At 38.2% G+C, this 13,006-nt stretch overlaps 1 protein-coding gene across 3 annotated transcripts in view; it reads right to left on the minus strand.

Annotated features, from left to right (window-relative positions):
- Positions 1 to 13,006, minus strand: part of LDAH (lipid droplet associated hydrolase) — a 152,075-nt gene that overhangs the window by 11,560 nt on the left and 127,509 nt on the right. For all 3 annotated transcript variants that reach the window (XR_636143.3, XM_003908325.4, XM_009183747.3), the window contains one exon: positions 5,567 to 5,649. Coding sequence is in view for 2 of the 3 variants with exons in the window: in XM_003908325.4 (XP_003908374.1) it covers positions 5,567 to 5,649 (83 nt within the window). In the remaining variant the exon portion in view is untranslated. The remainder of the gene's footprint in view (positions 1 to 5,566; positions 5,650 to 13,006) is intronic.

Genomic DNA, 13,006 nt, shown 5'->3' on the forward strand with positions numbered 1-13,006 from the left:
CAAATAAAGCTTTCAAGGTCAAAATACTGAGATAAAAACAAACCTATCTATTTTCAGGATGATTAGGACATTCTGGACAGGCTTCAAATTAAACAGGCAGAACTAACACAATCCGTTTCAGAACACCGAGGCTTGGCGGAAAGGCAGTCCTGGTGAGCTGGTCCAGGGAGCACTTCCTATGCTGCACCCGGCAGGACGTGTGCATGTCAGAAGGATTTGCATGCCCCAGTCTGCAAACAACTACACAAGGTTTGCTCCCAAAGGCAACACACATCTCTGGGCTAAGGCAGGCTACGAAGAATGGGGAGAGAGCAATAGCAGAGGAGTTCCTGTTCTTGAGGACACTTGCCCCTTTCGCAAGCCACACTGTAGGCCTAGCCTGGCCCTCTGGGGATAGGGGCAGCACCACCTTGCAGGCAGCCTCTCCACCACTGCCTAACGTCATCTGAAAGCTGCACTCCATGTGTTCTCTTTGGAACAATTTCAGATTCCTACTTACTGATAGTGATGCTCAGATTCAGTCTGGCGGTAGCACACACCAGCTGTTTCCATAAGCCTGGGCCAAACGTGGTCATGGCAGTTTAGAATTTCCCCCCTAAGTGAGTTTGAATTGAAAACTTCAAGTTTATAAACCAAACATGAGTTCACTTTTCAATGAATGAGACATGCATCCCTTATGGCTTAGAACAGTGACAGAACAAGGGAGTGCTGACCTCTTACTTGCCTCCGACACACCAGGTGCCTCATAAAACAGAGAATACTCCAGAGGCTTCCAGACAAACTGGGACTGGGGTGGCGAAAACGCACAGTTGATTCTCTTCCTTTGGTTTATTTCATCCTGGTTCTCATTCCCACCCTTGTTACCTCCCCTCCCATCCTATTCATTCATTGGCTCCTTGTCTTCCTCCCAACCCTTAAGCTGGGTTCCCCAACGATCAATCATTAGAAGTCCTCTCTCCTTATTCTGTATACTTCTTTAGGCTGCTATTACCCATGTTCCTGGCTTTAACTACAGCCTCATCACTCCCCAATCAAAAGTCAGCCCCAAATACCTTTCTAAGCTTTCTAAGCTTTATACCCATACATCCAGGGCCTGCCAGACACAGATCCACTTGCATGTCCCACTGGCATCTCAAATACAAGTACTAAAATGAACCACTTGTTAAGCCATCTCCCATAACTTGCTGCTGCTTCTCCTCCCATATTCCCTATCTTATTACCAAGTCCAGATACAGAGAAATAATCTTAGATTCCTCCTCTCCATTCCCCGATATCCTGTGAGTACTCAATACCTTTGATTCTACCTCCTAAATCTTTCCATTCTCAATCCCAATGCCTTAGTTCTTATAAAAGCCTTGTAAACAGGCTCCCCAACTCATATTTCATCCTTTTCCAGTATTATACCACACATTTTCCCTCAAAATAATCCCTCTCATTTGTTAGTCTCACTAGGGCTAACTGATATGAACTAGTGCCCCTGAACTGGCTGTTCATAGCTGGCATACATTCTGATTGGTCAATGCCTATATCACATGGTTGTCAAATGTTTTGACTGTCACCCTGTTACCCCCACACTTAGATCCTTCTATAGCTCCCCAAAACAGTCTCTTTAGTGTGGCATATCATGACTTCTTGTTCTCAGGCCAGTGCCTAAGCCACAACATCATGCTACCTAACCCTTTCTAGTTTCTCTAATGCAGGGCTTCTTTGCTTGCGGTGTACAGGTGCAGGGGTTTGCAGGAGGGGTTATGTGAACTTGGGAAACATTTACATGTTTAGTTTTGTTAATCTCTAACCAAAATTTAGTATTTCTTTCAATTATGAATACAGGCAACAAGCCATAATATTAGTAATGCCTATATTTTGTCATCTATAAAAATGGTAAGTATTTTCAAATCACACTAACTTGCTCTAGGTAACTAAAAAATTATTTATACTCATCATTACAAATTTAAAAAAAGTAATTCTGACTGCTATTATATCTCATTATCCAACAACTTCTTTCTTTTGTAATCTTGTATATTTTATGCACTTAAGAACATCATTGTGAGTAGAATCCAAAAACTTTATGAGAGAGTGAAAGAGATGCATGGCACAAAAAAGATTTAGAATCCACACTCTAATTAATGGCTTCCCCAACCATCCATCTCTCTAGCACATATTTATTGACTGTTTACCAGATATGAATTATGCTAGGCCCTAGGGGATGTAAAGATGAAGAAGACACAGTTCCTTACCTCAAAGTGGGGAAAGGTGAAGGCTGATCGTTTAAAAACTGTGTGATAAATGCAATGTAACTTTACATAGGAAGTGACATCTAACCAAAACCAAGGACCGGGAAGGCCTCTTGGGGATGACACTGGACAAGCAGGATTTAGTTAAATGACAAAATAACCTATAGGCTGGGCTCAGTGGCTCATGTCCGTAATCCCAGCACCTTGGGAGCCCGAGGTGGATCACAAGGTCAGGAGTTTGAGACCAGCCTGAACAACATGGTGAAACCCTGTCTCTAGTAAAAATACAAAAAATTAGCTGGGTGTGGTGGCGGGCACCTGCAATCCCAGCTACTCGGGAGGCTGAGGCAAGAGAATTGCTTGAACCTGGTAAGTGGAGGTTGCAGTGAGCTGAGATCATGCCACTGTACTCTAGTCCGGGTGACAGTGCGAGACTCTGTCTCAAAAAAACAAAAAAAGGAAAAAGAAATAACCTATGATGCCATAAACCATGGTATACTCCTTTGGAAACAACTATGAGTCTGTTGTATTTGCTCCAGGAAAGAAAAATTATTTTAATAAAATAAATTACTTTATGACCAATACTGTGTATAAAGTCACTGGACCTCAGAAGGAGGATAATCAGCCCAACAGATCTTTTAGAGCTAAAAATGCCCATTTTCCTCAAGCATATAAAAAGCTCTCTTCTTGTGTCAAATGGAAATCCAGTGGTAGAAAATTTGGATTTAGAACCAAAGCCTGCAGATTATGGTATGATAGTTCTCTTGGGGAGGAGAAAGAAGTAGAAAACTGTCTGCATGATACAGTAGAAAGCTTATTCTTAGACTAACTTTCCTATGACATTCTGGCTGGATGGCACAAAGATGTACTTTTCAGAACTATTTTTAGTTGAATACTGAGATATAGGAAATGATTTTTCAACAAATGTGTGGCTCGACGACTATTCACACTGGACGGTCCTGGATAGTTCTGCAGTTTCTGAATGCCTTTGTTTGGGTGGAAATGGGAACTAATATCCTTGATTAAGACACCTAAATAGGAATATTTCTAATCCTGGACATTGGTTTTAGTTTGACTAGTTATTGGGGGTGTTTGGAAGGTAGGAGGCAATGCCCATTATCTTCCTAGAACTATGTGCACTTTTAAGTTTCCTTATTTTCTCAAGCAGATTGGGACATATGTTGATTCAGCTTCTACCAATATTAAATTACAGCATGTTTCCTCTTTTTATTACAGAAACAAAAAGTTGCAATAAACTTCCTGTCTCTCTGTACCTAGTTTCACTTAGGAGCTGTAATTGTATTATTCTAGCGGAGGGCTTGAATTTTGCTGGTGGAAAGGATAATGAATTAACTGCAAGGTAGTTTTGCGTGATTAAATGAAACAATGCTTTGTTTCCCCATATTCTACAAGTACATTTGACGCTATCTCAAAAACAAAACTATTGCCTGGAGTTGAAAAAGTTTTGTCCTATGACTGTGTGTTAATACTAACCTTGAAATGTCTACCATCTACCATTATACCCCCATATCTACCCCATAAAATTTCAGTAAACTTACAGTCCTGACAATTACCACAAACAGTCCTCTATCTGGGAATGATGACACTTGCATATGGATTTCACTTAGGACAGGAATAAGTTAGCACCTTTCTTTGACCTTTTTCTGAGCACAACACACAAGCTGAATCCAGAAATGATGAGTATTTTATAGCAGCTGGCTTCCACAGGTGGTAAGGCAGGCTCTGACCCATGATGGGTCTAGTCGTTCAGCAAGTGTGAATTTTGGAAGTGAGCATCTGCCAGTCTTATTATTAACTGAGAGTTGAGCTATTTTTATGAACTCCCAACCTGGAAGAACTTAAATGCATTTTTGAAACAGATTCACTTATAGTTTAAATGAAAAATAAAATACTGTTTTTCTTGTATTTTCACATCGCTCAATGACTGGAAGTAGCTGAAAGCCCCGGAGAGAGGGCCCCCCTGAAGCCCCAGCACACTCCCTTCGGCTAGTGAGAGCTTCCTTCTGGTTTCCAAATTTCAATCTCTAGCCAGTTGCTATTTTAGAAATATGATGACTACTATGGCCATGAGACAAAAACACATTGGCATTTTCAAAAGTCCTCTACGGGTGAATATTTTAAATATTCTAAAAAAAAATTTTAAGAACATATACATTTCTTGTTTTAAGATAATTGTATTGGGAGGTTATGGAATTAAGAATTAACAAGGTAGAAAAGTTTAAGTCAAATGTATCAAGGTTTATAAAGACATTCTAAGTCCAGTGGGTTGTCTCGTATTTCAGTTGTGGATTGCTCCTGAGTCCTGTGAGAGTTTGCCACTCAGCAGGGATCATTTCAGCAGGTGTCATAGTTCAGCACCAATTGTAAAGTTCAAGGTTAGTGCTGTCCAACAGAAGTATAAAGAAAGGTACATATGCAATTTTAGAATTTCCTAGTTACAATGTTTAAAAAAGTATAAAGGAATGGGTGAAATTATTTTTAATAATATGTTTTACTTAATCCACTATATCTAAGGTAGTATCATTTCAGCAGGTAATCAATATAAAATTAATGAAATATTTTGCTTTTGGGGGAACTAAACTTTTGAAATCCAATGTGTGTTTTACACTTATGGCACATCTCAATTAAGGCTAGCCACAAATAACCACATGTGGCTAGTGGCTATAGTATTAGTACAGCTCTGTCCTACTCAGAATGGACAGCCAGACAAATGATACCACAGGAGTACCACAGTCATTCAAATTCTAGGGTGACCTTAGACATATATACTAAACCCTAGTCTTATAGTTTCAGAGACTGGTGCTTCCAAATGTGTGTGTATTTGCAGAATAACTCCCAAATGTTGAATATTTCACAAAACTGATCTTAGGGTCAGAGCAGGACATTCCTACTCTAATACATTAGAGAATAAGAAAGGCTCACTAGTCATGAGGTCATATAACATATAATGTATTTTCTACTGTTTCATTTATATTCCAACATAATTCATTTATTCTATAAACATTATGGAGTTTTCTCAGTAGAAGGCCTAGAGAGGCTAAAATATATTGACAAAATAGAGAAGTATTGATTCTAAAATTAATTCAACAAAAACAGGTGATAAAAAAATATTTAAGTTACTATGCAATCAGCTTTACTACTCTCTACGCAACCTTCAAGGATAATTTCAATTTTAACTGGAAGTAGAACTCTGTGTCATTCTACAAACCCTTAAAGTCTTACAGATTCTAACTAGTTCTAGTCCTTTGCCCTCATAAATATATCTGCCCATCTACTTCTTATCTATCCCCTTACAGCACTAAAGTGATTACCTTACATAAATGCTCCTTTATGGTTTCGTCATCTCTCTTCACCACCTCCATCATTTCTTGGCCCCCAAGGTAGGCGGCATTAGCTACATTTAAAAAATAAAAAGTCAAACATTTAGAATATATAGAACAAACACAAATTTCAAGTTAATTTTAGTAAATTCATGTTCCTCCTTTCTTTTGGCATGTGCTATCTGATGAGAGATACGGGTGAGGCCAACAGAGGAATGTGAGTCAGGCAACATGCACACAGTCTCTGGAAACAAGAGCATTTCATTTAAAAGAACCTTCTTCCAACCTCATCTAGCTTCTCCATAGCAAAAGTTTAACAGTTCCACAGCCCAATGTCAGATACCACAGCAGATGATGTGTGCAATTGTACCAGATCAATATGTGCTATTTCGATTTAAGGCTTAGAAGCACAAATTGTTACCAATAAATCATGTATGCCAAGAAAATGCAAACAGTTACTAACATGAAAATATCCTGGCTTTTTTTTTTTAAAGGAAACAAAAGGATTATTTATTTTTAAAAATACGTTTAAAGATCTCTAGGAGTTTTCAATAAGGGTTAGTCCCATTATACTGGCTGCAAAATAAGCAAAGTGATGCTCACTTTCAAGATGTCAAATACCTAGGAAAGAGGAAGAAAGTCAGAGATAACATGAATGTATGTGGCTTTCTTGTACTGGTAAGAACATTTGCATTCAGTGCTCTGTACCTTCAATTCCATTTTGACTGGGATTATTATTGTTATCTTGCTTTCTTTTTTTGCCAGCATCTCTCCTTCCCTTCATTTTCAATCTTTTGTCATTTTGTTTCAAGTATGTCTCTTGAAATCATGTAAGCGAACTTCTTTAAAAATGCAGTTTGAAAGTCTCTGTTTCTTAAATAGAGGGACTAAACATATTCACATATATTGAGATCAAAGCTATTTGGTCTGACTCCAGTCATCTTGCTTTATATATCCTATGCTTTCTTGTTATTTCTGACTCTTATCTTTAGTGTGAATGATGAATTTTCCTCCCCACCCAGGATTTAACAAATTTATTTTCATTAACAATCTGAAAGTATAAATTCCATTTTTATTCATCTAGTGGTAAGCCTTACCTAAGAACTGCAAACTTACTTTTTATTTTCTCTTGCTGTCTGGAATTACTCATCTAAACAAGGCATGACCTTAGCATACTTGCACTTTCCCCGTGCCTTCCTCCCATCCTGCCTCCATCCCTGTGGCTTCAACCATCTGTAATTTTAGTTCCAGATTATTATTATTTTTTTTTGAGACAGAGTTTCGCTCTTTATTGCCCGGGCTGGAGTGCAATGGCACGATCTTGGCTCACTGCAACCTCCACCTCCCGGGTTCAAGCAATTCTCCTACCTCAGCCTCCAGAGTAGCTGGGATTATAGGCATGTGCCACCACGCTCAGCTAATTTTGTATTTTTAGTAGAGACAGGGTTTCGCCATGTTGGTCAGGCTGGTCTTGAACTCCTGACCTCAGATGATCTGCCCGCCTTGGCCTCTCAAAGTGCTAGGATTACACATGTGAGCCACCATGCCCAATCCCCAGATTATTAATTTTTACATTTTGCCTCTACTTTCCTTGTTTAAAGTTTTATCAAGGTAACACACACACATATATAGTTTCATATCAAATATCACAGAAATGGTTCTAGTGCAAAACCATAGTTTCCTTTTCCATCATTTCCCATTTCTAGACCCGTTTCCTAGAGGAAGCCTCTCTTAACTCTTTTAGCTGTCCTTCCACTAGTTATCTTCAAACATCTAAACACTTAACGATCATCTTGCCATTTCTTGATAACTTATTTGTTACCCTTGCTGAGTTGCTGTGAGAGATGAGGATTTAGCTCACTTTTACAGCCCTACCATTCCTTCCTGCCATCTTCTCAACATGTTTATATCTTATTTTGAATTATTCTATTCTTACTTAAATAATATACTTACACTTTTACTTCTAAATATTGTTCACTGCTGAGCCAACTGGTATCTAGAACGACACTTCCATTTTTACAAGTCTCTGTCCTCCAATATTTGTTTTTGTTACAGTTACCTTTTTTTCCCCCCTAACTCTACTCAATATTTTTCTGAGTGAATTATTCCTGGAGACCTCCTTTCCAGGACCCTTAGACCTTCTGCTCTAATCTGCACTACTGTCGACTTAGAATTTCCCTTCCCTGCCTTCTTGGGTTGCTCCCATTGTTTTCTAAGTCCCAGTTAATTAACTCATTCATTTGTTTGTTCATTCAAAGATGACTGAACACCTACTTACTTTATGCCAGGCATTATTTTAGGTGCCAGAGATGGAGCAACAAACAAGACAGAAAAGCTATTCTTGAGATACAGCTTTTGGGATGATAGATGATAGATGGTGAGAAAGTGCTATGGAGAAAAATAAAATCAGCTTAGGAGATAAGTCTGTGCAGTGACAGAGGTGGCCTATTTTATGTAAAGTTCACTGAAAAGACCTTCCTGATAAGGGCTTGTGTGAACAGAGAACTTGAATGAAATGAGAAAATGGACCCAGCAGACACTTGGGTTAGCAGCACTCTAGACAGAGAACAGGGTAGGAGATGCTCCCTTAAATATAGCCATGATGTAATCCTAAAAAGTAGCACTTTAATCATTCTTGTCTGTCTGTGATATTAGCATGAATACATATAGGAGTAAATATTCTGCATTTTCTTGGCCTAATCTCCTAAATCAGGACAGGATATTTAGTCGCAGTTATACACTAAGAAGCTGGACTTTATAAGTCCTGGTTCCAAAACCAGAGCTGTCTTTGTTTTACTGTATTTCGGGGAATTTATAAGGACCAACTAAATTAAAGCAACAGGGATTTGATTAATACTTATGGCTTATTCACTAAATTAATTATTCTATAACCTATTATCCTGCAGAATATATAATGTCAAATACATATTTAAAAATAATAGTAACTGACAAAAAGCAAACCATGAAATAGTACAGTATGATCCCACTATTGTAAAGATACATGTGTATGGTACAGATTTATTTGAAAAGATAAACAATAAAATAATAACACATTATCTCTGGTTCATGGAATCCCAGGTGATCTGCTTGTCCTTTCTTCCCTCTCACTTCCCTGCCTCCCTTTCAATAGGTTATAGTTTCTTTCTTTGTACATCATTTTGTCTCTCCTAGAATTATTTATTGCATTTGATTTTCTTTTTTCATGGGTAGACAATGAAAATTCTCTCCTTTCTTCAAAAATGCATCAGATTTTATTCCCAAATGTGCAAACACATCCAATAATTCATTTATTCTGTCCCTCCCCCCACAGAGCCTTCCATTGTTTTGATCCAATCTTGGACGGGTCGCTCTCCAGGCCTGCTGCATAGCTGTCATCCTTGGACTTCCCTTTGCCACTTCTCTGGACTGAATTCCCTGTTTTATGGATTCTGTTCATGACTTTCTCATTCTTGGTTTATTCCCTTACTTTACTGAAGCACATTTTCCAGTAACTAATAAAAAGATACACAGGAATTTTTATAAATGTTTACATGTCTAATTTTTGTTTCTTTTCCCACATGAATAGCATAGTTTGGCTCTATATAGAATTTTAAGCTGAAAGGGGCTTACCCTCCAATTTATTATCTTCCAGCATCCAAGGTTAATGATTTTAATTTTAGTTTCTTGGAATGTGACTACTTCCCTTTGCCCTGCCCCTATCCCATCTCCTTATCCTCAAACTCAGCTCCCTTAGCTCTGGAATCCTGAAGTTTCACAGGAATATGCCCTAATACAAGTCTTCTATTCGGTAATTAGACTGGAAATCCAGTGGGCCCACTCACTGTTTGGACTTAGCAACTTTCTTTCTGGAAATTTTTCTTTTATTATTTCTTTGATAATTTCTTCCCCTGTTTTCTCCATCCCCTCTTTCTGGAACTCCTACTAGTAGGATATTGGATCTCTCAGATTAATCCTCTAAGTCATTTTTCTTCGACAGCCCTTCTCTTTTTCAATTTGTATTACTTTCTAAGAGATTTCAACTTTCCCTTCTGTGTTGAATTCTCTATTGAATTTTTATTTTGGCTGTGAAAATTTCAATTTCCAAGAACATTTTCTTGTTCTCTTTCCTTTTTTACAGCATTCTGTTTTTTGTTTTACAGATGTTATATCATCTTTCTGAGATTACAGGGCTGTTTTATAAGAAAGATTTTTTTTCTTTTTCCTGTCATTTTATTATTCATTTCCTGACCTCCCCTTCCCGCAGTCTGTTTTTCTGGTTTGGTCTCTCTCTCATGTTGAGGAAATGTCTGATACACTTGCATTGTATAAAGCCATGTGCTCTAAAAGTTATGTCTGATGACCTCATCTGTATTTGTTAGCTGTGAACTCATGAAGAAAGGCTGTCATGCCAATTTGAAAAGTTTTCATTTAAGATACTTGTCAGAGGAAGGGCCATGTTTTCCTATTAGGATATTTGTTTTCTATTTTATTTTTGACAAACTGGGCTTCTATATCCCATTATTTCCCCTACAAATATAAGATCTATAAAGTTCAGGAAAATAATTTCTTCATGCTTCCTCCTTTAGCCTTGACTTTTCAGGATTCTTTGTCCCTGGACATGAGATACCCTGTTTGCTTATGGGTAGAAGAATGTTTTTCCTTTTAGATGCAGTCAGAGTGACCTGCTTCTTTCCTGTTACAGCAGCCCCTGATAAACAGCCACATACTTACCAGCTTTCCTGTGTAATGTGGCTATTACTGAGTATCATATGAACAAGCTAGCCCCAGCTAAGATTCTAATTTCTTGACACAGTGTTTCAAAGACACTTTATTTGCAGTGTAGCCAAGATTGGTGGACAAGACTTATTTTCTCACACTCCCTGCAGACAGAGCAGGTTTGAGTTTCTCTCTTGTTGCCATGAGGCTGAGTACTATGCCCCAAGGAGTGAAAGCACAAGTGCCTTCTTGTACATGACAGAAGAACCCCAAGCGGCAGGCCTCATTATGTGCAAGAATGACTCATGTGGTCCATGTTGCCTTAGTTGGATCTTTCTCATTGTAATTCAGAGCACCTGAAATTCAACACAGAACACTCTGATCATCAATAAAGCATTAGTCTGTAATTGTAAAGAGTAGATTTACCTTTCCAGATTCCTTTACAGAGATTTCAGTTGTAAATTACGTTCATAATCAAGGTATCTCAATTTCTGTTTCTTTTCTATATATATTAATTATAATAGAAACACAAAATGTCCATAGAACAACACAATCCTACTTAGTCCTTCTATAAAAATGCCATTATATGGCCATACTGCCCAAGGTAATTTATAGATTCAATGCCATCCCCATTAAGCTACCAATGACTTTCTTCACAGAATTGGAAAAAACTACTTTAAAGCTCATATAGAACCAAAAAAGAGCCCGCATTCCCAAGACAATCCTAAGCAAAAAGAACAAAGCTGGAGGCATCACACTGACATCAAACTATACTACAAGGCTACAGGAACCAAAACAGCATGGTACTGGTACCAAAAAAGATATATAGACCAATGGAACAGAACAGAGCCCTCAGAAATAATACCACACATCTACAATCATCTGATTTTTTACAAACCTGACAAAAACAAGAAATGGGGAAAGGATTCCCTATTTAATGAGTGGTGCTGGGAAAACTGACTAGCCATAAGTAGAAAGCTAAAACTGGATCCCTTCTTTACACCTTATACAAAAATTAATTCAAGATGGATTAGAGACTTAAATGTTAGACCTAAAACCATAAAAACCCTAGAAGAAAACCTAGGCAATACCATTCAGAACATAGGCATGGGCAAGGACTTCATGTCTAAAACAATAAAAGCAATGGCAACAAAAGTCAAAATTGACAAATGGGATCTAATTAAACTAAAGAGCTTCTGCACAGCAAAAGAAACTACCATCAGAGTGAACAGGCAACCTACAGAAGGGGAGAAAATTTTTGCAATCTACTCATCTGACAAAGGGCTCATATCCAGATCCTACAAAGAACTCAAACAAATTTACAAGAAAAAAACAACCCCATCAAAAAGTGCGCAAAGGATATGAACAGACACTTCTCAAAAGAAGACATTTATGCAGCCAACAGACACATGAAAAAATGCTCATCATCACTGGCCATCAGAGAAATGCAAATCAAAACCACAGTGAGATACCATTCCACACCAGTTAGAATGGCGATCATTAAAAAGTCAGGAAACAACAGGTTCTGGAGAGGATGTGGAGAAATAGGAATACTTTGGTGGGACTGTAAACTAGTTTAACCACTGTGGAAGACAGTGTGGATATTCCTCAAGGATCTAGAACTAGAAATACCATTTGACCCAGCCATCCCATTACTGGGTATATACCCAAAGGATTACAAATCATGCTGCTATAAAGACACATGCACACGTATGTTTATTGCGGCACTATTCACAATAGCAAAGATAGCAAAGACTTGGAACAAACCCAAATGTCCATCAGTGATAGACTGGATTAAGAAAATGTGGCACATATACACCATGGAATACTATGCAGCCATGAAAAAGGATGAGTTCACATCCTTTGTAGGGACATGGATGCAGCTGGAAACCATCATTCTCAGCAAACCATCGCAAGAGCAGAAAACCAAACACCTCATGTTCTCACTCATAGGTGGGAATTGAACAATGAGAACACTTGGACACAGGAAGGGGAACATCACACACTGGGGCCTGTTGTGGCGTCGGGGGAGGGAGGAGGGATAGCATTAGGAGATATACCTAATGTAAATGATGAGTTAATGGGTGCAGCACACCAACATGGCACATGTATACATACGTAACAAACCTGCACGTTGTGCACATGTACCCTAAAACATAAAGTATAATAAAAAAAATGTCATTATAGACAGTCTAGAACTACAAAAGTTGCAGAAGTTCAACTCTAGACCACTTGTGTTGAATTCGTTACTTGTTTCACCATGGAAACAATACTGATGAGATGACAAGCTTGCCTGGGTTCTTTAAAGGGAGCTAGCTGAATGAATTTGGTATGCAGGAGTGTAAGATGCACAGGAATGATGTGGTGATGCCTGAGAATGAAATGGCAGGTTACCAGATCATGAAGGACTGTGAATGTCAGAATCATGAGTCTGCTGCAAATTTTTCCTCGGGCACTGGTGACCTACTGAGAGTTTTTGAGTAGGAAAATGAAAACTAATCTGTGATTCAGGATATCATTTTAGTAACAGATACCAAGATAACTACCAGCAGAGCAAGGCTAGAGGCAGATGACTAGTTAAAATACTATTATATTGTCTAGTGGGGAGAGAATGAGGTTTAAAGTGCTTATAGTACGAACAAGAATAAATTACCGAAGACATAATTTTTCCTACTATAAACATGTGCTCTGTATACAAAACACAGAAATTATATGAATAGAAGAAATGAATGAAAA

The sequence above is a fragment of the Papio anubis genome, chromosome 14 (assembly GCF_008728515.1).
Source record: "Papio anubis isolate 15944 chromosome 14, Panubis1.0, whole genome shotgun sequence".
Lineage (NCBI taxonomy): Eukaryota > Metazoa > Chordata > Mammalia > Primates > Cercopithecidae > Papio > Papio anubis.